Source organism: Daphnia pulicaria, chromosome 5, assembly GCF_021234035.1.
Source record: "Daphnia pulicaria isolate SC F1-1A chromosome 5, SC_F0-13Bv2, whole genome shotgun sequence".
NCBI classification, from domain to species: domain Eukaryota; kingdom Metazoa; phylum Arthropoda; class Branchiopoda; order Diplostraca; family Daphniidae; genus Daphnia; species Daphnia pulicaria.
The window spans coordinates 185,956-209,665 of NC_060917.1; the positions used below are offsets into that span (position 1 = coordinate 185,956).

The following is a 23,710-nucleotide window of genomic DNA, read 5'->3' on the forward strand; positions in this document are numbered from 1 at the left end:
ATTTCGCTTAGATTTTGACGAATGTGCTGATCTTGTTAAGAGAATGATTTCTCCCAATCGGCTTGCAAAGCAGTTTGTACCCATAATCAAATTAGTCCATTCCTTTCTCGACAACGACTGCATTCGAGGAGCAATTACGATTGGGGACTGGATGGCGGCATCGGTTGATGAGATGGACAAGTCTATGGTCACCCACGTGGACCAGTCAACTGCAGAAGCTTACCTCGACTCGATTGTTTCATTGGAAACGCATTCTGAATTTTTCTATGAAGAAAGACTCCCCTCGTTTGTTACCTTTTTTCGGAAACTTCAGATATCGCTGCAATTTCATTTGGTGTTGGGTTTAAAGGCACAGGGTACTTCACGCTTCAAGGGAATCAAATCCTTCCAATTCACGTTCCAAAATTTATGTAAGGCTTTATGTGAAGAATTTTACGTTGATGCGCCTTCCGTTAGCGATATTATCGTCGATATGATAACATTTTATATTAAACTTCAAAGCGTCGAATTTCTTCAACGACTAATCTACAAGATTTGCCCATGGGGTCGTTCCGCCAAGGTGTTTTTTGGGAAACTTAACGATGCCAAAGACGTTGACACTAAGATGGTGCTGCTGAAGAAACTCGTGTTATCTGAAGAAATGTGGGAATTATCCAAGTCATCAAAATTAGGAAAGACCACACTAGCATCGTTTGTTGGAAATTACTTTACTGTGCTACTGGAAAAACTATCGTTCATCACCAAGGAAGAACAAGAGTCAGCTATATCCCAGGTGGAATCAATTGGTGATGCTCTTCTCTGCGATTTTTCATCTTGTCTTCAGTTTGTAATACGAATGCAATTCAACCCTCAACTGTCAAACGAGAATTTTGCGCAGATAGCTCAATTGAGCGTTGATAAATTATGGCACCTTATGAACGACTTGAAAAATTCAGAAAGTGAGCTCTTCAAAAATCATCCTTTTTATGTCAAGATAATGTCTCATCTCTGCTCTTCCGTGGTGAATCAGTTGAAAGTGAAAACAAGACTAATGCCACGTCGAGAAACGATCCTGAATGTAGTGATATTCTTCGTTGAATTTCGTGGTGAGTCATCAGTAAAATCGTTAATCAAGACCGTTTGCGCTAGCGAAGTGACTGCGCCTTGGGACCAACATTTCAAGTATGAATTGTTCAATGCTCTTCTCCATTTTTCTGATGTGTGGATCAAACTGCCTGTTGTTTCGAAGACGAATATTCTGAACTCGTGCGCCAAACTTGCAGAATCATGGATTGCTGAAATTAGTATAGTATTGGACTCCATAAACAACGATTCTTCGATTGAAATTGAACATCTTGTTTCCACGGAATCAAGAATTTACGAATGCGCCAAGCTTTTCATCTCGTTGGAGAATAAACGATACGATGCGCACCAGGAGGACATTACATCTGGTATGGCTCACGCTCTTCTTGATCTTTCTCAAAAGCTTTCCCCGTCACAACTATTGCGGATGCTGGATTGTGTTTTCAAACCTCCTCCATTGCAAACGGCTAGCGTTCCCTTCGAAGGTACTACCGTCTGCCTTGATTGGTGTCACGAAATGTGCGAACTTTTATTTTCCAAGGATGTGTTGTCTCTCTCCAATTTAGCAGAAGATGCTTCCAAGATTATGGACTGGCTGTTTTGGTTAGATGACGATCGATGCTGGCAGTCTTTTACAGACAACGTTTGTGCTTCCCCCTGTTCAGAAAGAACCCATCACTTTATTCGAGTTTTTTTGCTGAATCCCCAGATTGAAGAAGCCATTGCTGAAAATCTTCCGGCGTTCACCACTTTAAATCGGGTCGCTGATCACTGTGCTTATAAATGGAAATCCCTTGAAGTACCAAAGTTTAGCTGGCAGATGCCTAAAGCTACTGTTCCCGATCACCCTGAAGTGGAAAAATTTCTTCGCTCTTCAGAAAAGACTTTGAGGTACACCAATTTATCTGACAACGACCAAATGTACATTCTCGCAACTGATCTGGAGAAAAATGGTGCCCGTATGGGTTTCAGTGTTTCTGTGACGCCAGATGAAACATTTCCTTGTTGTGAAATTGTGAAAACTCGAGAATACTACACGCGTGTCGCTCGTGATTTTAAAGAAATGAAATCAGAGTCGGACGAGTTCACAAAGCTGCGCCAAAAAGTTAGTCTGATGCGTATTAAAAAACAAAATACCAAGCGATCGGCCCCTAAAGCGCTTTCTTCCACCCTCGTTCCTCCTGCTAAACGTCGTACCCTTTGAATAACCTTTTCTCCTTGAGTTGTGTAATTACAGTTTTCCCCTCGGTTTCCTTATTTTAAATGCTCTGCCCAATACTTGCTTTTGTGGTAGATATACTATTGTATTCCAGTTGTTCGATTGTATTTACATCCAACTGTGTTGTTGGAAATACCGTTTCGTGTGTGACCCTTGAAACTTGTGCCTTTTTTTTGGGTAAGAAGATTTGATAATGGATATTTCACAAGCGGTATTTTTTTTACTCGGGCGTAGGGTACTTCTGTACCATTTTTTACAGGGGACATGTTACAAACTGATTTTCTACACACCCTGTTAATGTTTGTCCGATTTTCGGTATAATTTTCTGGCTTTGAATCAAAAGTCACGTTGAAGTCATGTTTAAGTGTTTTCCCAGGAAGTACACTAAAAGTTTATGCAAACAAAATTTACGCATTTTTCTTCGCTGATCTATTTGTAGACGGTTGCATTGATGTGACGCAACTGAGACTGAGGATGTAGTCATTATTTAACTGTGGTTCAATAAGTAGACACATACATGTAAATTTTCAATTGATGTACTAGAGGCACACAACAACTCACCTATATTCTTCTAAAATTTCAATTAAACTAAAAGGAATTTTCGTTTCGTTTCAGGCATTGTGAATAAAGTTACGGATGTTACTCAAGCAACCAGCCGCTGCCGACTGAATCTCCACGTCACCACATCCAACCAATTTCAACAGGAGCTGAGTCATTCAGTCGAGTTCGAGAAAAGGTATAATTGTTATTATTTTTTAAAAATCAGTATGTAGCATTCGTGTTGATATTACCATGACAGCCCCGTGATGATGAAGTATAAAGCAATTTTCACGATCAGATGAGACTTGATGAAGGGCCCTTGCAGCCGCCCTCCTCAAATCGAGATGACTCGATCGAAGATAGCCAATAAGTGGTTTGACTCCTCCACCTTGGCCCAGTTGAGCTGGATTGCCTGGCCAACGGCAACATTCGGCAATAGCTTCGGCCACACGTAATTTCAAATCTCGATTTTTCTGTGAAGATTAATTTAATAACGGTGTAATTTGCTCTATCATAAAGATTAAAATAAAAACACACGTGTCTAACTAGCGATGCCAGGAGCGAAACCACATGATGGTCAGACAGGACGGCCAGCGTCTCATCTTCGGTTGCCATCCTAGCCACAGCTGCAGCGGCCGCCGTCACCACTTCTAGTTCAGGAGCTCGAAGAAGGCTCACTAAAAGTTCCAGTCCACCAACCAAACTGCGGGCTACTTCACCAGCTCTCTACGGTACGTCAACGAGAAAAAATAGAATTACAAAACAACTATTTGTTTTGATAGAGGTATAAGACTTACTTTTGAACGTTCAGAGAAAGCAGCGATGGCTGAAGCCGCACCAGCTTGCACTACTGGAGATGGGTGCTTGAGAAGCGACCACAGAAGCCTGGCAGCATCAATAGTTTCCAAAAGCTCCAGAGCATCTACATCTGCTGTCAAATTGGCCATGGTTAGTGCTGCAGCTGATAGCAATCCAGGGTGATTTCCCGACAATAACCAGACGAAACGTGGTACAGCACGCTCCGTACGAAGTAGGGCTAAGTTCTCCTGATCGGTTCCAATGACAGATATACTGCTTACAATGGGTAATAGAACCTGTCAATCATATGAGAAATGGTTCTTGATCAAGACATGTTTAAACGTGTTCATCGTTTGTACTTCTTCTGTTGGTTGATTTAGGTGGCGAATGAAGATGCGGACTATGCCCAGCTGTCTGAATCGATCACGAGCTTCCGGCGAGAGAGACAATTTCCAAACGGCAGTGGAAACAGCTTTCAATAGTGGTATGTTAACTTGTGGTTTTTCTACTGGTTTTTCTTCTTGTGGCGCCGTTGTTGGGCGGCCCTGAACTTGAAGCTCTAATGGTTGTTCTTCTTCATACTTAGCGCGAGCCATTGCCGCTGTGTAACTGGAAGCCAACTGAAACTGATATTCACCTTGCTTAAGGACCCAAACGAGAGTCTCCGTGGCTTTAAGTTGGGTCAGAACCTTACGGTTTGTCTCATCCTCAGCAAACTACGTGGAAAAAGGTAAAATGCTATTACGTCAATTTTGATTAGTAGGATGATTTCATTCCTACGTGAGCTATGGTCGACGCGCAAAGTGTCTGTAGTTGCTCGCAATCGTAACGCATATGTCGTAGAAGTTGGCCTAGTAGGATGTCCGCCTTTACTGAAGCCCGGAATACGTCCTGCGTGAATAAAATTCTCAAATCACTGCAAATATTTCAGTAAAGGAAACAAGTAAAAACGTACATCCGCCGCGCATTGATGAATAACTCCATTGACTGCTGTCAATAACTCAAAGTCGAGCTCGGAGTCCGTGCTGGCGGAAGCCGCAGCAGCTTTTTTATGAGCCATTCTGTATTTAAAATTATTATTATTATTATTTTTTAAATAATGTAACAGATGTAAGAGGAAAGGGCAGTGCGACACAATTTTAAAGATGATCAACACCTTGATTTCACATTAACAGATGGCTTTTGACCAGTGACGGTGCTGGCAACTGAAGGAGCGCGGTTTGTTGTTCCCAACGATGAATTGAGATGCTGATACTCCCGCTGGATGCCGCCAATCGAAAGAGTCAAACGAGTCAAAAGTGGTATCCCTCCTGCCAGATACAATTCACGACGGGCCGACGCGCTGTAACTCAACGATCGCAACGCTTTGGCGGCCGCAGTGGCCGCTTGAATTTTCTGTTTCGTCGCGGCTTTAAAGTTGAATTCGTCGGTTGTCACGATCACCGGCCCACTTTGAATGTCTAGTAAATCCACCTGAGACGATCATGTGATTGATTGAGACGATTGATTCTAATTAAAAAGTGGACGATAATCGAAAAGCACCAGCAGAGGAACGGCGCCAGCTTTACGGGTGAGCATTCTGGATCGGTGATTATTGACAGCGTGCGCCAACGTACCGGCAGCTAGACATCGGACATCTGGTTCTGCCTCTGAGAGTAAGCGTACGACCGTTGCGATTCCGGACTTAATAACCAACAAGCGCTGGAAATGTTGTATTTTCACCAGATTTTGTAATACTCTTAGGGCTGCCACTTTGCACTTATGGTCTTCGGCTTCCAGAACGTTGATGAGGACATCGACAGCCTCGGAATTCTCCAAAGCTTGCTGGCACATTGGAAGAGTGAGGTCGTAGCGGCTCAGTCCGCATAGTGCCAGTAACGTGGCTGTCGGACTTCCAAACTTTTTCCCGTCATTCGTCGTGAAATGTTAGAAATCCTTTGAAAAGATTACAATAATGATTACCTTGATGTACTTGACGACTTTGAGGAGAAACCAATATTGTGGAGAAAGTTCTGAATCCGGAATGGATTGCCTAGGTAAAATAGGAAGTTCGTCATCTTCGGATTCTTCGGATTCTTCAGCCTTTTCTGCCGTCTGGCCACTGGCGTAACCAGTTTGGGACATAGCGAGTGAAAGAGATCCTGTGGAATGCTGTGAAATTCTTCTTCCCCCATTAGGGTTAAGTTTACGTCTTGACCTCGCCATGCTGCTCACTACAAAGAAACTAGTTCCAGAACCAACAATAGCCGCCCGTATTTATAACAAGAAATGCCCAGGTATTGATCAAACTTCGTGGCTGTTAACACCTCCGCTGTTGGTATGGTAACTGAATTGGTCTGACTTACAATCGTACAGGTATGTAATGCGGTAGACGCATTGACGTTACATTTAGAAGTTGATAATCGATTTTTGATTATTAAGTCTAGTTTATTTATCCTCTCCACAGTCAAAGCAGCTCTCGTCCACTCCGAGGAACGTCTAGTTATTCAGAAGATATCTTAATGCTGTGCATCAAAGAGGACACGCTGAGCAAATCTCAAGGCTTTTTCTACAACTTCTTGAAATGCTGACACTACACCACGTGAAGTTAAGGTTAGTGCGACATTGGACGCAATTATTGACATACTTTCAATATTATTTCGCCATTAAGGCAAAGGTTCGATCAATTCTGTCATGTCTCAGGCGAAACCAGGTTAGGAGGTCACTTGCTTTGCCTCATTTCATGATTGCAGTTCGCAAATGTTGCTCAGTTGAAAATTACTTGGGGGTTATGTGGGGCGGGTTTTTTCGGGGTTATGTATGATTTTCATGAGCACGCAGCTAGGCACTGTTTTCATGTCATCGCTACTTGTTGCTTGGACGTTCAGCGAATTTTTCACGGTGGACATGTTTGTCCTTGTTAGTCGATGGGCCGTACGTAACGAAACAAGGGAATTGGAAAATTCCGCTGAAGTATCAAAACGTTTTGTTTCATTCGCTTTTTTACATTTAGTTTGTATAGAAGTACATCCGTTTGTAGGGCAAAGTTCTTCCTTCTCTCAATTATTTTGCCGACGTCACCGGACGGAGCTACGTTTTGCTGATCACAAGGAGCATTTAGGCCATCGGCAGTCCCCGAACAGATTCAGATGTAGTGATTAATATCCCACAATCGACAGTTCTCACTCTTTACTATTTATTTTCCACAAAGCACAACAGACACAAAATTGTGCTCGATGATCTTATACATCCGCTACCATTTCGACGAATCTTTTTGCCATTTTGGCTTTAGTTTATATGTGCGTTTGGGGGAAAAAAAACAACAACTAATTAATGTATAATTTAATTACGCTTCACCTTGGCCTTTGTAGCCCCGGCTAGAAACAGAAGTCACAATGTCTGTAAAAAAAAAATTCCGAAAAAAATAGTGTACAAAGTAAACGAAACAAAAGATAGTTCACCATCTATGCGAGGGGGGAGTTTGGCCTTGATGGCGGCTATACGGCGATCCCTGGAAGAAGAATCACTATCAGCGGAAAGTTGAGCGACCCGGTCAAAGTTTCCTCTCTTCCATGCTATTATCGGTGGATGCAGAAACACTCCTTGCTAAATAAATTGAAGAAATTTTATATTTCTTATTTTCGTTTAGGGAAAATATGATCGCCATTTCATTTCGGGCCGTTAGAGACTAAAGAAACTTCTCGATGTCGATAGTCATGCAGTGCGCCAAGCGCTATTGACATAGCTTGACTAGATACCGAGTCTCCAGAGCATATATACAAAAAATTGCTTAACACGACTGTATTCCCCCACTTCCCTCCTTCTCATCTCCACGGCTACACACAAAGGCGATAAGCGAACGCACTTTTGCACAGTCCAACTAGCCTTTACCGAAAGTGGCAAACAAAACCAATCCTGTTGGCCTGTTTTCGTTACAATCATGATAAACACGAGTGCACCGTTTCCCTCATTTAAAATGGGTCCACATTATTGCTGACAATTCGGTTTGTAAATTTTTAAGCAAACAGAACCAATCAACGATATATAGAACAGAGAGAGAGTGAGGAAAAATAACTCTAAGGTTTTGAAAAATGTCAAAAATTGGCGCCACGTGATTAAATGAACTCGCGTGTTAGAAAAATTGCGATCAAGTACGACATTCAATGAAACAGTCGCTTATAACGATGACACAACATCAGATGTCTACACTATGTGACCTTGTATCCTCAATTCTACGTTTGAACATAAGTTGTTACATTCAGTGAGTGGCATACTCATTGCAGCGTTTTCTTGAAAAATGTGCCGACTATTGGGAATCTCTCGAACCATATATTTCTACTATATTTCTTTATGAGTAGAGTTTTTTTTAAATCGAAATTCAAGGTTATTTTTTCTGGGTGGTAGCGCATCTCATTCTGTTTCTACAGCATGTACAAGACGTGGCTGTTTTATCTTATTGGAACAGCTACGCTTTGGCGAATCAGAACCGAACGGGTGTTTGTGTGTGTTGACTCTTTTGCCGCCTACTCTTTTGGCCCTCTTACATGCTTCCCAGCAAGTTCTCGGTGCTCGTCGACCTCTTTTGTCGACCCTCCCACCAACCCACCAGTGATGAAAACAACTTAGCTACATTGAAAGTCAAGCTCTTCGATAAAGCCCTGAGGTGTGTCGATAGAGCAGTCTTTCTTATAAAAAGGGACTGACTCCAAGTGACTCCTTGTCTATCGTTGGTGCGTCTCTCGTACGAAACCAACATGGGAAAGACGAGCTCAATGTGGGCCTTGCTCCTCCTCGTCCCATGTGTCCTTGCAGGTTTGTCGCATTCTATTAGTCGCGAAATCGGGCTTTAGCGCTCCGCTTTTATTCGCATTAAACTCAATTCATTTAACTAAAAGATCTTTTTTTCATTGTTTCTTTCATGTTCTTGACTCATCCGGATTCACAGGACCCATTCTACAAAACTCTTGCGCTACGGAATGCCGATCACGTAAGTACCAAGTAACTAAAATCATTGTGGGGTCTGAATTAAGTTGATTTTAAACGGTCCGTTTTCAGTAAAGTTGTGTAGTGTTCTTCGTCAGGAAAATTTGAATTAATCCAAAGTATAGGTCTAGATCAATCAAGCGTTGATTTTTACTGGCCCAAGATTTACTTTCAATTGTAAATTAGTTTCGAATTCAATTAGGTTATAGTTGTTGGAGAGGTTTGAAATTTGACTTGGAAATTAACTTTTAGCACTTCAACAAAATTGCGCATTGAGCATTTTAAAAATCACTGCAAAATTTTACCAACTTAAAGGGGATGTAATAAATCTGTTAGTGATGGGCTTTTCTAGGCACGTGTGCATATCATAAAGATTCAAAGCTTATGAGACTTACGTTCTTTTATCTCCCTTTTAAAACAACATATAATTTCACACTAGAGATAATTCATTCTTCCATTACGTAAATTTTCAATATTTGTGGGTCTGGGTATCATAAGAGGTAGGAGATATGTCTGTGCCCCCCCCCCTTCTCCTTATCCATCTAGACTTCCGGTGCAGGCGCCACAAGTTAATTTAAAAAATAATATTAAATGCTACAGAATGTGCGTTCTGGATTTGACATTTTGTTAGCCAAGTGGTTTCAAGGTTGATTATATGTAGTGAAATTAGACGTCGCGACAGTTCAAATGTCTTTATCGGCTTGAATCTAGTGATACGACGTCAAACTCTGCAGACACACAGACCAAGTCTTTATCAGCCGAATTTGCTTTTTGCGTAACGTGAGTCGTCATTCCAGCCGAATGGGTCAAATAGGTCGTAAGCCAGCGTGAGGCGAAGGTCAACTTTGCTTGGAGACAGTAGCGAGAGTTGGTGCGCTTCTCTCACTCATTTGGCAATACATGTAGTGTCTGGTTACGATCAACAAGTTTCAAAATTCATGCTGAAATAATAGACGGCCACACCCGACGACATTGGCGTAGGCCTTGAGAGATATCATTTAATTGGGAGTTAGATTTGGGAGTTAGATTTCCTCACAGTTAAAAATGACTTACTCTTCTTGGATAGAAATGCGATATGATTTTTTTTTTAAATCTTACGTAATGGTAGTTCATCTAGCTTCTAGACACAATATATAAACGATATCTCTTCCTGGTCTAAAAGGATGTTAGTAAATTTATATTTCTCTACAAACTGTATTCATGTTAAATATTAGAACTTTTGTTAAGTTATATAATCAACTTTTTGGTCTCCTGTGAAATAGCATTGAATCCAAAATTCCGTTATGCCGCTGGCCAGACCTACACTTACAACTTCCAAGCAAGAAGCAAGACCTGGATGATGGGAACTTCAGATGATGAAGCTGTCCTTGAAGTCAAAGGCCAGGCTCTTGTCACTTTCCGTGATTCCTGCGACGCCGTTCTCCAGCTCCGACAAGCCACCATAAGCGGCTTGGACGAGAAGGTTGGTGTTGTTATTGTCGTTACGGCATTATTTTCTTCTTATGAAACTTTTTTAATTGAAGAGGCCACTATATTCTTGCATAACAGTCGTAGTCAAATATCAGTCTTCGTAAATAATATAATTAAAATGATAATCAAGGATCAACAAACGATCTCAATGTCCGGTTAGATTTTTATGGTTTTGACAGAGCCGTTAGTGATTGTAGCACCGGATGGATTTCGTTTTACAGACGGTGTTTTGATATTGGTCAGCATAATATCATCTCCTTTGCAGAATAGCAGTTTAATCAGGTCAATCCCGGGGTTCACTTGTTAAGTTTTAAATAAAATCGAGCAAATCATTTGGCTCAGCAGGATCAAGTTACGAAAGGAGTTCTAGTCAGCAGCGTGCTATCTTCTTGTGTCTAGTTACTTGTTCAGCAGCTTAATTTCCACAATGATGATGAATCAAAAAGGGCGATTGACCTCATATTCACAAGAGTCATTCCATTCGTTGTTTTTCATGACCAAGCTTCTTTAAAACTCGGTTGTTTTCCCAAAGGTTCAAAACCCCCGAGGAATTGTTTCCACGTGTTGATAATGTTGAATTAGCTCATCACTGCAAATAGTTTTTGGTTGAAAGGGAAAGTTTTTAAAAATTCTTTTCATTCCTACAATTAGGTGGAAGCCATCGAACTTGAGAAGAGACCTCTTTCCTTCTCTTGGCAAGATGGTACGGTTGACTCGCTGTGCCCTGATAAGGAAGATCCCGTCTGGGTGGTCAACATTAAGAGGTCTGTCCTCTCTATGTTGCAACACACCGCCCAGTTCCTCGAAGTCCCCGAAACTCACGTCATTGAGGTAATGTAGTACTATTTATTTTCTTACACATTCCAATTAAGTAATTAACACAATCTTTATTTTTCAGAGTGACGTGATTGGTCGTTGCCCCACCGAGTACACCGTTGAAGGTACTGGCAATTCGATCAAGGTGACCAAGACCAAGATCCCCAACCAGTGCAGCTTCCGTATTGACCGTCAATCATCTATCCCTACCGTCTCCTACAATGTTCCTGCCGTAAGTTTAAAATAATCAATTTAGTGACTTTATCTTGACTCATCGAATTCATTCACTTTATAGGAAATCCAGACCATCCCCTTGATGAACTCTACCACCATTTGCGAAATGCAAATCAAGGATAATGTCATTGAAAAAACCGAATGCCGTGAGTCTCATCTTTTCCGTCCCCTCTCATCTGAGGAAGGAGGTGCCCGTACCGAAGTCACGTCTTCCGTCTCTTTGGTCTCTACCACCAACGCCGGCGCTGCCGCTAAGCTGTCAAGTAAAACTTCATCAAGTTAAACTATTCATTCCGTGTTTGTTGCATTACAAGTTTTCTCTATAATAGGCAACCGCGTTTCCAGCACCTTGATTTTGGATCCCCGTGGTGTTCAGCTTGAATTCCAGGATGCCAAGGATGTTAACTTGGTCGTCCGCAACATCTGCCAGCAACTTGCCGGTGATGCCCCACCAAAGTTTGTCTCTCAACTCTTCACTGAGTTGGTTCACTCTTTGCGCAAGGCCTCCGTCAGGGATGTCAAGACCGCTTACAACAATCTGCGTGGCAAGAAGATCTGCCCTGAATCTACCAAGACCGAGTAATTTTTCGATTAATTTTCAGATTTCTGAAATTGGTTTTTAATGGATTCTTTAAAAATTCAGGAAACTTTTCTTGGATGCTCTTCCTCAAGCCGGAAACACCGCTTCCATCTCTTTGATGGTCGATATCCTCAAGGTAATAAAACACAGTATTTCAAAAACTCAGTTCAAGAATTCCCTAATCAACACGAATTTTTATTTTACAGGAGAACAAGTTGAGCGCTCGCCAAGCCCTTGGCTGGTACCTGTCCATGCCCCTTGCCAAGTTCGTTGATCTCGATTCCATCAAGGCTGTTCTGGTAAGCTCCATAAATAGTAAACAGAAACTGTAATATTTCTAATTCTGGGCGAATCTAAAACAGCCTTTGATCGAGACTGCATCAAGCTCACCCGTTGCTCTCCTCGGTTTGACTGGCTTGGCCCGTCGCTACTGCAGCGAAAACGTCGAGCAATGCCAGACCAGCCCCGAAGTCCTTCAATTCTCTACCAAGTTGAGCAAAATGCTCGGCAACAGGTGCAGAGCTGACGCCAAGGAAGAAGTTAAAATCATCTCCGTTCTGAAGGCTCTTGGTAACTTGGGTGTCATGGCTGCTGAAGTCCGCACTGTCGTTGCCGATTGCGCTAAGGATTCCAAGCTGCCCGCTACCATTCGTTTGGCCGCCATCGAGGCTTCCAGGAACAGTCCTTGCGTGAAACAGGTAATAGAAAATACGAGCAATTATTCAAACACGTCAAACTAATACTAAACACATTTGCCTAGGTGAAGGATAACTTGTTGAACATCCTCGAAGATAAGAATGAAGAGGCTGAGATCCGTATTGCCGCCTACCAGGGCGTTATGCGCTGCGCTTGCTCGCACTCTCTCCTCCGCATTCAGAATGTTTTGAATGCCGAAGAAGTCAACCAGGGTAGGATTAGTTGTATTACGTTAGCCGATGATTTCTTCGTTTCAATGTTATTTTGTTTTAGTTGGTAGCTACATCAGCAGCCACTTGCAAAACATCAGGTTGAACCCTAATCCTGGCAAGGAGAGGACTCGTCAATTGGTCAAGAAATTGAGCTTTGACAAATCTTTCCCGGCTGATTTGCGCAAATTCTCTCGCAACATGGCCGTTTCGCACTTTTGCAACATTAACAACGCCGGATGGGATATCGACACCAACATCATCTATGCTCCCAAATCCTTCATTCCTCGTTCAGCTTCTATGAACTTGACCCTAGACCTTTTCGGCCAATCCGTCAATCTTTTCGAGGTAAGGACAACGCAGATATTTAAATATGAAAATGAATCCAAATATTTTTCTGTTCGCCAGGTTGGTATGCGCGCTGAGAACTTGGAACGCCTTTTGGAGGCTTACTTGGGTCCCGATGGTGTCGTTGACAAGGAAGGAGTTTCCGGACTTTTGGAGAAGACCAGCGACTCAGTTAGTCAGTTTGGTGAGGGCATTTGGAGCCGTGTGGCTTCCTCCACCCGTTCCAAGCGCGCTAATATCAAGACCAACGAGCTCAGCAACTTGGACAAGGTACAATAATTAGTCTTTTCTTCATTTCGAATTGAAGTTAACTGTTGCAATGGCATTCTATTTCTGGGGATTAGATCGTTAACTTGAAGGACAAACCCGCCAACATCAAGTTGGACGCTTTCCTGCGCGTCTTCGGCTCAGAGATTGGCATGTTCGCTTACCGTGGATCCGGCAACAGCCAGTCCAAATTGGAACTTATGGAGGGCATCCAGTCTCGTATCGCTAACGCCTTCCGTGACCTGATTGAAGGAGCTAAGCGCGTCGAAATTGACGTTGCCCGCTCAGTGATGTTCCTCGACACTGCCGCCACTTTCCCCACTGTTGCCGGTTTCCCTCTCCGCTTGGCCGTCAATGGAACCAGCACTGTTGGTCTCGGCCTAGAGAGCCAGATGGACCTGCCCGCACTCCTCAAGGATCCCCTCAACGCCAACATCAAGTTGAAGGTGAACCCCTTGGCCGTGACTGAGCTGTCCGCCTCCATGACTGTTGACATCGCCGTCGCCAAGACTGGTATCAAGATGGCCGCTACCATCCACTCTTCAATGGCTGCAGATTTCACCGCTCGTGTCCAACAGGGCTCCACCGTTGAAGTCAAGCTGGACCTTCCCAAGACTAAAATGACTCTGATTGACTTCAAGTCCGCCATTTTGCTTGTCCAGCAGACTACCGACAAAGCTGAGCGCAACAAACCCGTCAAGATTGTCAACGAAGCCACGTAAGTTTTATTTCACGATGTTTATTTATTGCTCATTTGTAATGAATCCATTAATCAATTTACAGCTACGCTCGCGGTGGATGCTCTGATCGCATGAGCGCCATCACTGGTATGCGCTTGTGCGCTTCTTCGTCCGTCTCTATTCCTCGCCCGTTGTCCGACTCTTCCAAGGATCCCGCTCCTGCTTTTCCTCTGAGCGGCTCTGGCTCATTCGCCATTGTCTTGGAGAAGACCGAACCTACCATGAAGGGTTACATTCTCTCAGCCACCACCAGCCAAGAGGGACCGAAAGCCACTTCCTTCTTGATGACTTTCGATACTCCCGGCTCCAAGACCAACCGTAAGGTTTCCGTCAAGGGATTGTTGACTTCTGCCCCTACCATGACCGTCAAGGTTGACTCCAAAGCTCCATGGGGCAATTTGGCCGTTGAGGCTGAAATGGTCAACGAAGCTGATGTCAAGTCAGTGCTGTTGAAGGTTCTCACTCAAGAGAAGCGCGAATATTACGGTAAAGTCAATGTTGCCGTTACCCGTGAGGATCGCAAGTACTCGCTTGCCACTACCGTCGAGGCCGGCTGGCCCCAACAGGCCCGTGCCATCATCTTGGAGGGAGGTTTTGGTCATGAAGTTGGCCGAGCCGTCGAGTTGAGCCTCAAGCCTAGCGGTCCCTACGCCAAAATGCCATGGGCTTTCCAGGTGACTGTTGGTCGTGAATTCACCGCCACCACCCAGAAGGTTTGGTTGAACAACTTGGAAATGACCACTCCTATTGGCAAAGCTCTTTTGTCCACCGAAATCAGCCGCCAAGATAAGAACCTCGTTGCCGCCTTCAACATGAAGTACGGTACCGAGCAGAAGATGAACGCCGTCAACTTCAACGGACACATCCAAAGTGCTTCCCAGTCAGACAAGTCTATCTCCTACAAGACTAACGTTTTGTACAAGTCTAGTCGCTTCCCCGCCATGAACGTCGACCTCAAGTGGGACATTATCACCTCACCTACGGTAATTGATTTAATTAATTTTGGTCACTTAATATGCAAATGTATTAAAATTCTTTACGATTGGCGTAATAGATGTTGAGCAACGTTTTGGTTTTGGTGCACGGTCCGGAAGTCGATCATTCGACCAACAGACTTTACATCAACAAACAAGTCCAAATGAAGGGATTCGGCACCAAAGATTTCGTTTTTGACAACAAATTTGAAGGTAAGCAGTTAAAGTAGGTTAAAAGAAGTGACTATCTAATACTTATGGTGTATTACAGTGACCTACCCTCGTTACGCCTTGAACCTTAAACTGGATCAGGCTGTCAAGATTGACCAACGCCTCATCAAGGGAGTGATGTCAGTCCAGATGGACAATGTCAAGGTTGTCGACAGCGAATTGGCTTTGGTTATCGCTCCCAAGGATCCCAAGAACCTCTACGAGCTCACCGCCAAGGTAAAATAATTTAAACAACAAATTTATTCTAACATTTAAAAATGTTTTAATAACCTAATTTACGTTATTAAATTGCATTCTTAGTTGGCTTATCCTGGTCGTACCTTCAGCTTGGTCGACACCGGTAAGAAAATCGACAGCAACAGCTTCTCCGTGTCTCCCGTTCTCGAAATCCAACCCGGCACCAAGATTGAACTCAACGGCAAAGCTTCTCTGATCAGAGATCAAAATGGCATGTCAGCCAACATGGACTCTGAAGTCCGCATCCGTGGATTCAACAGCCCCATTAAGTATGTTCAATTTTTCTAAAATGAATAACAAAACCCCCAAAATTGTAAATTAAAATGGATGGTCTATATCAATAACTTAAATAGGGTCAGCCACAGCTTCCAGTATACCGGAGATATGTCTTCGATGACTACCACCAACAAGGTCGAATGGGCCGGTCAGCCCCAACTCGTCCTCGACGGTAAACTCTTCTTCCGCACCCGTAAGATGCCCGCCGTTGAGCTGGCTTTCTTGTGGAACAACCGTTTGGATGCCAAAATGGAAGCCCGCCTGTCCAGAGCCGAATCCAAAATGGATTTGGATATGAACTTGATCCGCCTCCAGAGACGCGTTAAAATCAACAGCCAACACAAATTCTTGGGAGATTCCAGCTCTGGTTCTCTCAATGTTGCCTGGGACGCCGATAGAGATTCCACCAAGCAAGTCGGAGTTGAAGGATCCTTCACCCTGTCATCGGCTCAACGCTTGGTTGATTTGAAGTGCGTCCATATTGCATTTCTTGTCGCGTTTTTTTAAAGCACGTTTTATATCAATTTTTACTTTTTTCCAATCCAGGGCTACCGCCAACGTTGAAAGCCGTGTCTACTCCTTGGGTTTCAACGGCAAATTGGGAAGCGCTGATTTCACTAACGGTGACCACACCGTTCGTATGGAACTCCAGTTGCCGACTACTAAGAAGATGTCGATGACCATGAACCTGTCTAACGTTTACCAAGCTAGAACTTTCAGCAACCGCTTGGAAGTTGAAACCCAAACCTCTACTGGTAACACATACCAGATTAACTTGGGCAACAATGTCAACGACTGGGACCGCAACATGTACACTTACAACGCTAACACCGACGTCTCCATCAAGGGCACTGGTATTGAGGATATCAAGTGGAGATTGGACAGCAAGCGTATGGTTAGATCTGACAAACGCAATGTTGAATTCAAGGTAGCAATAAGAGCAGTACTATTTGAGTTAGTGTTATTATATCACTTTTAATACCTTAAACAGAGCTTGCTCATCGCACCCAAGTGGGGCCAAAACATCGATAGCTCCATTACCGTCGAAGTAACCAAGGATTCCTTCCGTGTTGGTACCAAGTACCAGCGTGGCCCCATGCTTGTCACTGTTGATTCGGCCGGTAAGAGGAGTAATCAAAATGGCAAAGTGAACGTTGATGGCTTCATCGAAGTTAAAGCCCCCAAGACTACCTGGCAACAATCCAAGATTGCTTTGGTCTCTTCCTATGACATTACTTCCATCTCAAACTTTGATGTAAGACGAGCATCTTTGTATGTTTATTTTTATTTGGTAATTGAAATTGACCTCTTGGGTATTTACAGATCAGCGAGAAACTTTCCATCGAATACAAGTCATCCCAATCCATCACCCTCGACGCCAAGATGAAGCTTTCACCATCAACTGCCGATTTGAGCTTGATGTTGGAGACTCCCTTCGAAGTCGCCCGCCGCCAGGGTGTTATCCTTAGCGGCCGTTTCGAGCCTACCAATCCTCGCAGCGAAGGTTCTTTGGTTGTCATGTGGAGTTCCCCAAGCCAACGCCAAGCTCAGGAAGCCCGTGTCGAATACGAAATGGAACGTCGTCCCGGTCAGGTGCGTTTCAAGTTGACCACCGCTACTCCCATCAAGTCCTTGGAAAGCAGCGAATTGTCTTTTGATGTCCGCTCACTCGAAGATAGCCAAATCTATGAAATCGACATTGTCGCCGGACTTTCGGAAGATAAAGCCAAATTGAACGGCAGAATCAACCTGAACCCTGCTCAACGCGAAGTTGATGTCACTGTGACCCTGCCCAACTACAACCCTCTGCGTGTCCTTATCCGTGTTGGATCTCAGCCTTCTCTTTACACCGTGGAAAACCGCATCGATTGGGGAACTGGTACTTTCTTTTTCCCATTTTCATCAATAGATCTGGTAATAATTGCTTGATTTCACGATATGTTTCAGGTACTTTCACCGTGTCAGGCACCACCAAATTCATCAACAGCGGTAACTTTGAAGTTCAGATGCAGATCCACAGTCCTGAACTCGGTATCAACAACTTTGAACTGAAGGGAGCCAACAAGATGGAAAACAACCAGCGCGTCATTGAATTCACCGTCGTGAGGAAATCATCCACCGTTGCTAGCATCAAATCCGTTTACGGATACAAACAAGACAGCACTGGTGTCCAGATTACCGGTAGCGCTCAAGTTTCTACCCCCGAATCTCCATTCTCCGGATCAGTCAAGTACTTGATTGAAAGCAAAAAGATCGACAGCGCTGACGATAAAGGTATCCTGTACAAAATGGAAATCGATGTGACCGCCGACGAATTCGTCCTGAACAAGGTGAACAGCCACCTCCGATTGACAACCAAAGAGAAGAGTGGATCCCTCGTCCTCTGCGCTTCAAGCAATCAATGCTACGAAGGATCTTTCGGCTTCAAGAACTCCGGAAGCAGGACTATCGTCGCTAAGGAGATCTACGCTTTGTTGAAGACCAAGAAAAGTGGTGTCGAAGAGGTTCGCGGCATGCGCGTGAAGCTCTCGTCCAGCGCCACCAAATTCGAACACACTTTTGAGGTGATTCAATCTTGATTACTTTTTTTTTACAGACCAATTTTACAATGAAAAAATATTCTTTTGGTTTCAGGTGTTGTTTGATGAGACCAAGAACCGTCTAGTTGGTTACAAAGTGTACAAGAAGGACAGCGAATTGGGTTTGGAAATTTACACTCCCAAGCGCATCACTGGAGCTGCTCTCGAGATTGTTAGAGGTAGCGGTCGCCAGGTTAAGAGTCAGTTCATCCTTACCGTCTGGTTGGATAAATCCAAATCCCCTGAGCGCAAGCTAGTCGTCACTACCACCGCTGAATCCAACAAGATGGGCGATATGGAGGGATACTCGACTACCACTACCATCAAGCACCCCATGCTGTCCCGTGAACTCGAATACAAAATTGAATTCCACAAGCTCCCATCAGTGAAAAGCGGTCGTGACCTCGTCCACTTCAAGCTCGATGCCGACGTTATGGATCCTAAACACCAACGCTGGGTCTTCGAAACTTACGTCAAGAACACCCTGGCTGACAAAAATGGTCGCAACATCACTGTTGAAATGGAATTGCGCAGCGTTGGAGCCCAATTGTCCGCTCTGCTCACCGTTTTCGGAGGAAGAACTGCCGAAAATGTCCTATTGGCTGGAGCTAACTTGAAACTGAAAGAAAAGGAGCGCATCGAGAAGGAACTTTTCGTTCGCGCCGATGCTTCTGAAAGCTCGGCTTTCTTGACTCTCGGCAGCCCTGCCAAGCAGATGACCGTGGAAGCCCGTATGAGTGTTGATGACATTGTCAATTACAAGCGCCTGCAGTTGTCCGCCTCTACCCGCATCTTTGGACTGTCACCCACTGTCTACATCTTGGACATGAACACTTCTCCCCATGTTGACATCCGTGTCTTCAGCAAGGGATCGCCTGAAAACTACCATCAGCTCGCTGGAGGTCTTATGGACGATCGCCGTTTCGAACTCGCCTTGATCCGCCAGCTGAACGTCCAGAGAAAAGAGCTTGCTGCCGTCTACGTCACCTTGAACACCTCAAACTTGTTGACTGAACGTATTACCTGGAAAATCGAAGATCTTCGCGCACTCCTCACCACCGTTCGTGCTCGTTCCGAAGCCATCGTTAGCGAAGTCAGAAGCATCCGTACTTCATTGACTCCTGAATTGAACACTTTCATGCTTAAGTGGCGCTCTTTCGGAAACTTCAAGAACATTTACGAGAAGATGTCCGTCGATTACTCCAAGCAGTGGAACCAATTGAAGGGAGAAGTCGAATCAGACGAAAGCCTGAAATCCGTTGTTGACCTGATGGTGATGATCAACTCTTTTGTCCAGAAAATCAGTGAGCGTCTCGAAGCTGTTCTGGAACAATGGGGAGATAAGAGCGAAATGGTCGAAGCTGCCCAGAAAGCCATTGAGAACGTTATTGAAACTATTGGCGAACGTCTCGCCGAACACATCAAGACTGCCAGAAAGAACGCTTCTCAGCTGTTGGAAGACCTTATTCGCTATATCGAGCAGTGGAAGATCCAATACGGTCAGGAGAAAGGCATTCTCTCTGCAATGAAGAGTAAAAATATAAAAATTTATTAATCAGTTTTACATTTAAATTAACCCAACGTTGACTACTAGATTACTACGAAATCAAGTCTGAGGAAATCCGCCAATACGTTGCCAAGTTCAAGCTTAGCATCGACGAACGCTTCCGCAAGCTGATTTCATGGGTTGAGTCACTGAAGATTGGCGATCGCAACGTCCTTGCCATTTGGAAGGAGGCCATCTCTGTAACACTCTATGACAGTCTGATTTTTTACTGAGTTTCAAGAAAAATTTGTAAATTTTTAGAATGCCAACATGGACATCATCCGCGAGAGAGTTGCCAGCTTTTTGGACGAAACTGTTCTCCTGCCCTCCGAAGATTTCCTGAATGAAATTGTCAAGGCATACCCCGAAACCACTCGCACCGCCTACCGCTACGGCAAAGTTCCCATCAGCAAGGTATTATATTTCGCATCATTAAAGGAAAGACGTGGTTTAATAACGGCAATATGTTTTGATTCGAACATAGATTCGCTTCTACTTGAAAAGGACTAGCCAGCTCACCAAAAATATCAGCCAAGCCGCAGAGTCTTCCATTGGCGACAAGGGAAGCCTTTGGACTTCAATGATCGGAGAGGTTGTCGTCTACGACGTGAAAAACGGAGAAATCAGTTACCAGGTAAAATTTGTTTTACCATTGATTGGAAATTCTCAATTATTATATCTTAATACCTTAATTTTCAGCTGCCTCTGAGTCGCAAGGTTAACAGCCTACGCGATCTGCTCAGGGTTTATGATATGGAATCCTCCCCCCTCAAGGGATTGGTCATCTCTTCTTCGTTGAGATCCATGTACCGCGAAATGCGCGCTAAATACCACCCGGCTTTGGCTTCTACTCGTCTGAATGGTACGTTTAGTTTATTAATAATAATCATCATTTTCGTTTTTTGATTGTACTAATTTTGTATTTAATTTAGGATATGCTTCGTTGATTGGTTCCAAGGGTGTCATCACCTTCGATAAAAAATCATTCGATTTGAGCGGCGGCAGCTGCCAATACTTGCTTGCCCGCGACTTCCTCAATCAGGACTTCGCTGTAGCCATCAACTTTGAGCAACCTACTGGCGATCGTATCAAGAAATCAATCATTTTCACCGATGGAGCCGACCAAATTGAGATCAAGGATGAGCAAGTCTTTGTCAACAACAAGCTTCTTGCCGTCGCTCTGCCCGCCAAACTTAAACTTAAAACCATCACTGTCGAACGCGAAGAAAACATTGTAACCGTCAGACGCCATTCAGGTGCCATTCTTCGCTGCAACGTTGTTAAAGATGCTTGCACTTTTGAGCTGAGTCCCTTCTATGCCGGCCGTACTATGGGTCTTTGGGGCACTTTTAGTAATGAACACTCTGATGATATGAGCGAGCCCAACGGAAAGGTAAAAATCATATTTTCTCTACTCAATTACTTATCGAATAATTTATACATTTTCTTTCTAAATCAACAGATCAGCAAAGATATGATAAGCTTCGTCAATAGCTGGAAAATCAACAAGAGCTGCAAGGACAACGTTCAAACCGTCACCGACTCTCGTCATGTTCTGTTGCAGTCGATGTCGACTTCCGGAGTTGATTCTAACGTTTGTGACAATCTCTTCGACGACAAGGATTCCGATCTGAGGTATGATAACATATTAAAGACTACTCAACTGAAAATTTTAAATTCTTATTTTTTGGTTGATCAGTTCCTGCTTCAAGATCGTTTCTCCTGCTCCTTATCACGATCTGTGCCTCATGTCTGCTTTGAAGGCCAAGAAATCTGAACCTGCTTTCCAACGTCATTTGGAAAGCTTGATCGCTGGCTACCGCGCTACTTGCCAACGATGGGATGTTTCTCGTAAGTTTTCAAACTAAATTTCACAAAAAACAATTTCAATGCAGGGAGAATAATTATACTTTAATAATTTCTTTTCTGCAGTGTAAACATCAAATGGGAAAACGGCACTATAGAGAAAAAATACTTATTATTATAATACTTTAAATGTAACATCTATAATTTCGATATTGATTGGAATACACCATTTCAAGATGGTCAAATTGTATTAATTTTTGCCACAAATGACCGATGCTTTATTCAACAATCGCAAAAGAATGACCAGCGCCAGTGCCAATAGATTGGATTCTACCGGGAAAGTAATGGCTGATGTTCACAGGACGGAATTGGTTTTCGGTGTTTCCGTTTCCAAGACTCCCATGCTCGTTCCATCCCCACGTCCACAGCTGGCCGAATTTATCGAGAGCCATCGAATGCTCAGAACCTATTTTGACAATACCGTTCCATATTATTAAAAATTACGATCCTTTCCAACTGAATTACCAGCAGCAATCAACGTGATCCCCTCCAACTCAGGAATTCTTTTTGGGAGAAATGAATTATCATACGACGCTCTGCCTAGTTGGCCATAGGTATTTCTCCCCCACGAATATACGTGTTGGCGATCTACCAAAGAAATGTGACTAATCAATCAAAAGAAAAACTAAATTTTAAGCAATGTATAATACCGGTGAGTACCAAAGAGTGAGTCCAACCAGAAACGACGTTTTCTATTCTTCCATTGCTCTCGTCCCATTCAATACTCAATGGCTCTTTGATATGTTTTGTAGTTGTACTGCTTTGACCACATTGCCCATGATTATTTCCTCCCCAGGCTAGTAGCTTATTTTTAGTAGTTAAGGCCACAATGTGTCGTTGTCCGCAAGAAGCTTTAACTACACCGGTAACATCTGGAGGAACAAAATAAAACTTTTAGCACATTTTCCATAAATAATCAAGTAAATAATATGATAAGGACCTGTAAGCTGCTTAACATACTTCTCAATCCCCCATATTTGTAAACAGCCTGTGTTTGTTACAGCTGCTGCATGTCTTAAGCCAGCAGAGACTTGAACAAATGGTTCATGGTCTAAACTATGTAAATTTATTAATCCATTCACTACCTAACATTTTTTTAAATTAAAGAGAGTTAACAGTGGTGAAACTTTTAACCAATAATGAATAAGTGTTGTTTCATACTTTATTTGTAATTCCTAATTGATGAAACGTGTTTGAGCCACATCCATAAAGGTTTCCATTGGATGCAAGAAATAAAGTGAAGTCCCAACCACATGCAACAGAAGTAACATTACAGCCAGCCAGGGCATGAATTTCAGAAAAGACGCTGGCAGATTTTTTCTCAGTAGAACATATTTGCCCTGAATTGTCTAGTCCAGCAGCCCAAACTCTACCATTGCTAGTGACAATAGAATGGTTGCCTCCTCCAGCTATTTGACAATTATAAGCTATGGATTGTTGAAGTTCCTCCGGAATGTGAGCTGCTGTTGGAACAGATAAGAGCTCTGATTCAAATCCTTGTCCTAGTTGCCCATGGCTATTAGTTCCCTAAACAAATGAAAATTTTTATAATGTATGAAAAGTTATACATGTAACATTAAAGTATACCCATGTGAAGAGTTGCATTTCAATTTTAGGGTGTTTTAGAAAGAAGTTCTCAACACAATGTTTCTACTTTTCTAGACTATCCGTATTAAGTGCATTTCGATCGTTTACAATTTTGAACGGTAAAGAATGAAAAAAAAGCTATAGAGAATTCCACCTTATATTCTAACTTAAGTAAAAAATGGATAAAGCACCCCAGAACGTACTAAAATAAGGGGGTTTCACAAAGCAGTAACACTCAAAATATTGTATGTTTTGAAGTTGTCGAACTCGATTGTCAGTCATGGAAACAGACGATGCCAGACATTTTTATTGTGCTGCACGACTTGAGTTTGCTTGCGTGTCTTTGGACTTTGGAGTTCTAGGGTTCTACTGTCGCTGGAGTTCTACTGTCGCATACAAAAAAATTTTAAAAATTATTTAAAATATTGGGGTTCTATTGTCGGTGGAGTTCTTCTGTCTTTGGGATTCTACGG

At 43.2% G+C, this 23,710-nt stretch overlaps 4 protein-coding genes across 8 annotated transcripts in view; 2 read left to right on the forward strand and 2 right to left on the reverse strand.

The window, feature by feature from the left end:
• LOC124340632 overlaps positions 1–2,982 on the forward strand; it is a 25,561-nt gene extending 22,579 nt beyond the window's left edge. For 3 of the 4 annotated variants that reach the window (XM_046793213.1, XM_046793212.1, XM_046793215.1), the window contains one exon: positions 12–2,568. In XM_046793213.1, coding sequence (XP_046649169.1) covers positions 12–2,266 — 2,255 coding nt within the window. In that variant the 3' untranslated portion in view covers positions 2,267–2,568. Of the gene's footprint in view, positions 1–11; positions 2,569–2,896 lie in introns of those variants that run through there. The other variant, XM_046793214.1, reaches the window with a different exon arrangement.
• On the reverse strand, positions 2,578–6,441 carry LOC124340641 (outer dynein arm-docking complex subunit 2-like). Of its 2 annotated transcripts, XR_006918143.1 has the most exons (11): positions 5,582–6,441; positions 5,162–5,518; positions 4,776–5,092; positions 4,575–4,680; positions 4,400–4,510; positions 3,979–4,335; positions 3,619–3,915; positions 3,359–3,547; positions 3,073–3,294; positions 2,843–2,988; positions 2,578–2,772 (listed from the first exon to the last, which is right to left on the reverse strand). XR_006918143.1 is itself a non-coding variant. In XM_046793230.1 (10 exons), the coding sequence occupies exons 1-10, from the start codon at positions 5,822–5,824 to the stop codon at positions 2,893–2,895; spliced, it is 2,295 nt and encodes a 764-aa protein (XP_046649186.1). In that variant the 5' UTR covers positions 5,825–6,441; the 3' UTR covers positions 2,820–2,892. The 2 variants fall into 2 exon arrangements, 1 of the variants encoding a protein (XP_046649186.1); XM_046793230.1 differs by lacking the exon at positions 2,578–2,772 and having other exon boundaries at positions 2,820–2,988.
• A 1,808-nt stretch (positions 6,442–8,249) lies between these two features.
• Positions 8,250–21,829, forward strand: LOC124340623 (apolipophorins-like). The gene is made up of 32 exons (XM_046793187.1): positions 8,250–8,410; positions 8,544–8,585; positions 9,844–10,043; positions 10,703–10,882; positions 10,950–11,099; positions 11,163–11,364; positions 11,431–11,680; positions 11,745–11,817; positions 11,888–11,980; positions 12,044–12,379; positions 12,442–12,589; positions 12,651–12,934; positions 12,995–13,204; positions 13,279–13,919; positions 13,985–14,924; positions 14,996–15,128; positions 15,187–15,362; positions 15,447–15,652; positions 15,737–16,129; positions 16,206–16,587; positions 16,651–16,914; positions 16,983–17,538; positions 17,607–18,223; positions 18,294–19,770; positions 19,833–19,984; positions 20,046–20,198; positions 20,269–20,418; positions 20,484–20,646; positions 20,717–21,177; positions 21,247–21,419; positions 21,484–21,635; positions 21,717–21,829. The coding sequence occupies exons 1-32, from the start codon at positions 8,353–8,355 to the stop codon at positions 21,719–21,721; spliced, it is 9,420 nt and encodes a 3,139-aa protein (XP_046649143.1). The 5' UTR covers positions 8,250–8,352; the 3' UTR covers positions 21,722–21,829.
• Positions 21,717–23,602, reverse strand: LOC124340660 (secretion-regulating guanine nucleotide exchange factor-like). Its single transcript, XM_046793274.1, has 6 exons — positions 23,238–23,602; positions 22,812–23,177; positions 22,591–22,735; positions 22,301–22,522; positions 22,116–22,238; positions 21,717–22,056 (listed from the first exon to the last, which is right to left on the reverse strand). The coding sequence occupies exons 1-6, from the start codon at positions 23,253–23,255 to the stop codon at positions 21,869–21,871; spliced, it is 1,062 nt and encodes a 353-aa protein (XP_046649230.1). The 5' UTR covers positions 23,256–23,602; the 3' UTR covers positions 21,717–21,868.
• Between the last annotated feature and the right edge of the window lie 108 nt (positions 23,603–23,710).

Bases quoted from the DNA above. Each gene is read 5' to 3' on its own strand.
- LOC124340641 (XM_046793230.1), bottom strand. From the start codon at position 5,824: ATGGCGAGGTCAAGACGTAAACTTAACCCTAATGGGGGAAGAAGAATT. The intron at 4,681-4,775 runs GTGTTGATCATC...TTTTAAATACAG, and splicing joins TCTGTTAATGTGAAATCAAG to AATGGCTCATAAAAAAGCTG. The intron at 2,989-3,072 runs GTAATATCAACA...TGAATGACTCAG, and splicing joins ATCATCACGGGGCTGTCATG to CTCCTGTTGAAATTGGTTGG.
- LOC124340623 (XM_046793187.1), top strand. From the start codon at position 8,353: ATGGGAAAGACGAGCTCAATGTGGGCCTTGCTCCTCCTCGTCCCATGT. The intron at 12,380-12,441 runs GTAATAGAAAAT...ACATTTGCCTAG, and splicing joins ACAGTCCTTGCGTGAAACAG to GTGAAGGATAACTTGTTGAA. The intron at 15,653-15,736 runs GTATGTTCAATT...TAACTTAAATAG, and splicing joins GGATTCAACAGCCCCATTAA to GGTCAGCCACAGCTTCCAGT.
- LOC124340660 (XM_046793274.1), bottom strand. The intron at 22,239-22,300 runs GTATTATACATT...TTTCTTTGGTAG, and splicing joins TCACTCTTTGGTACTCACCG to ATCGCCAACACGTATATTCG. The intron at 22,057-22,115 runs GTAATTCAGTTG...TTGTCAAAATAG, and splicing joins GATCACGTTGATTGCTGCTG to GTTCTGAGCATTCGATGGCT.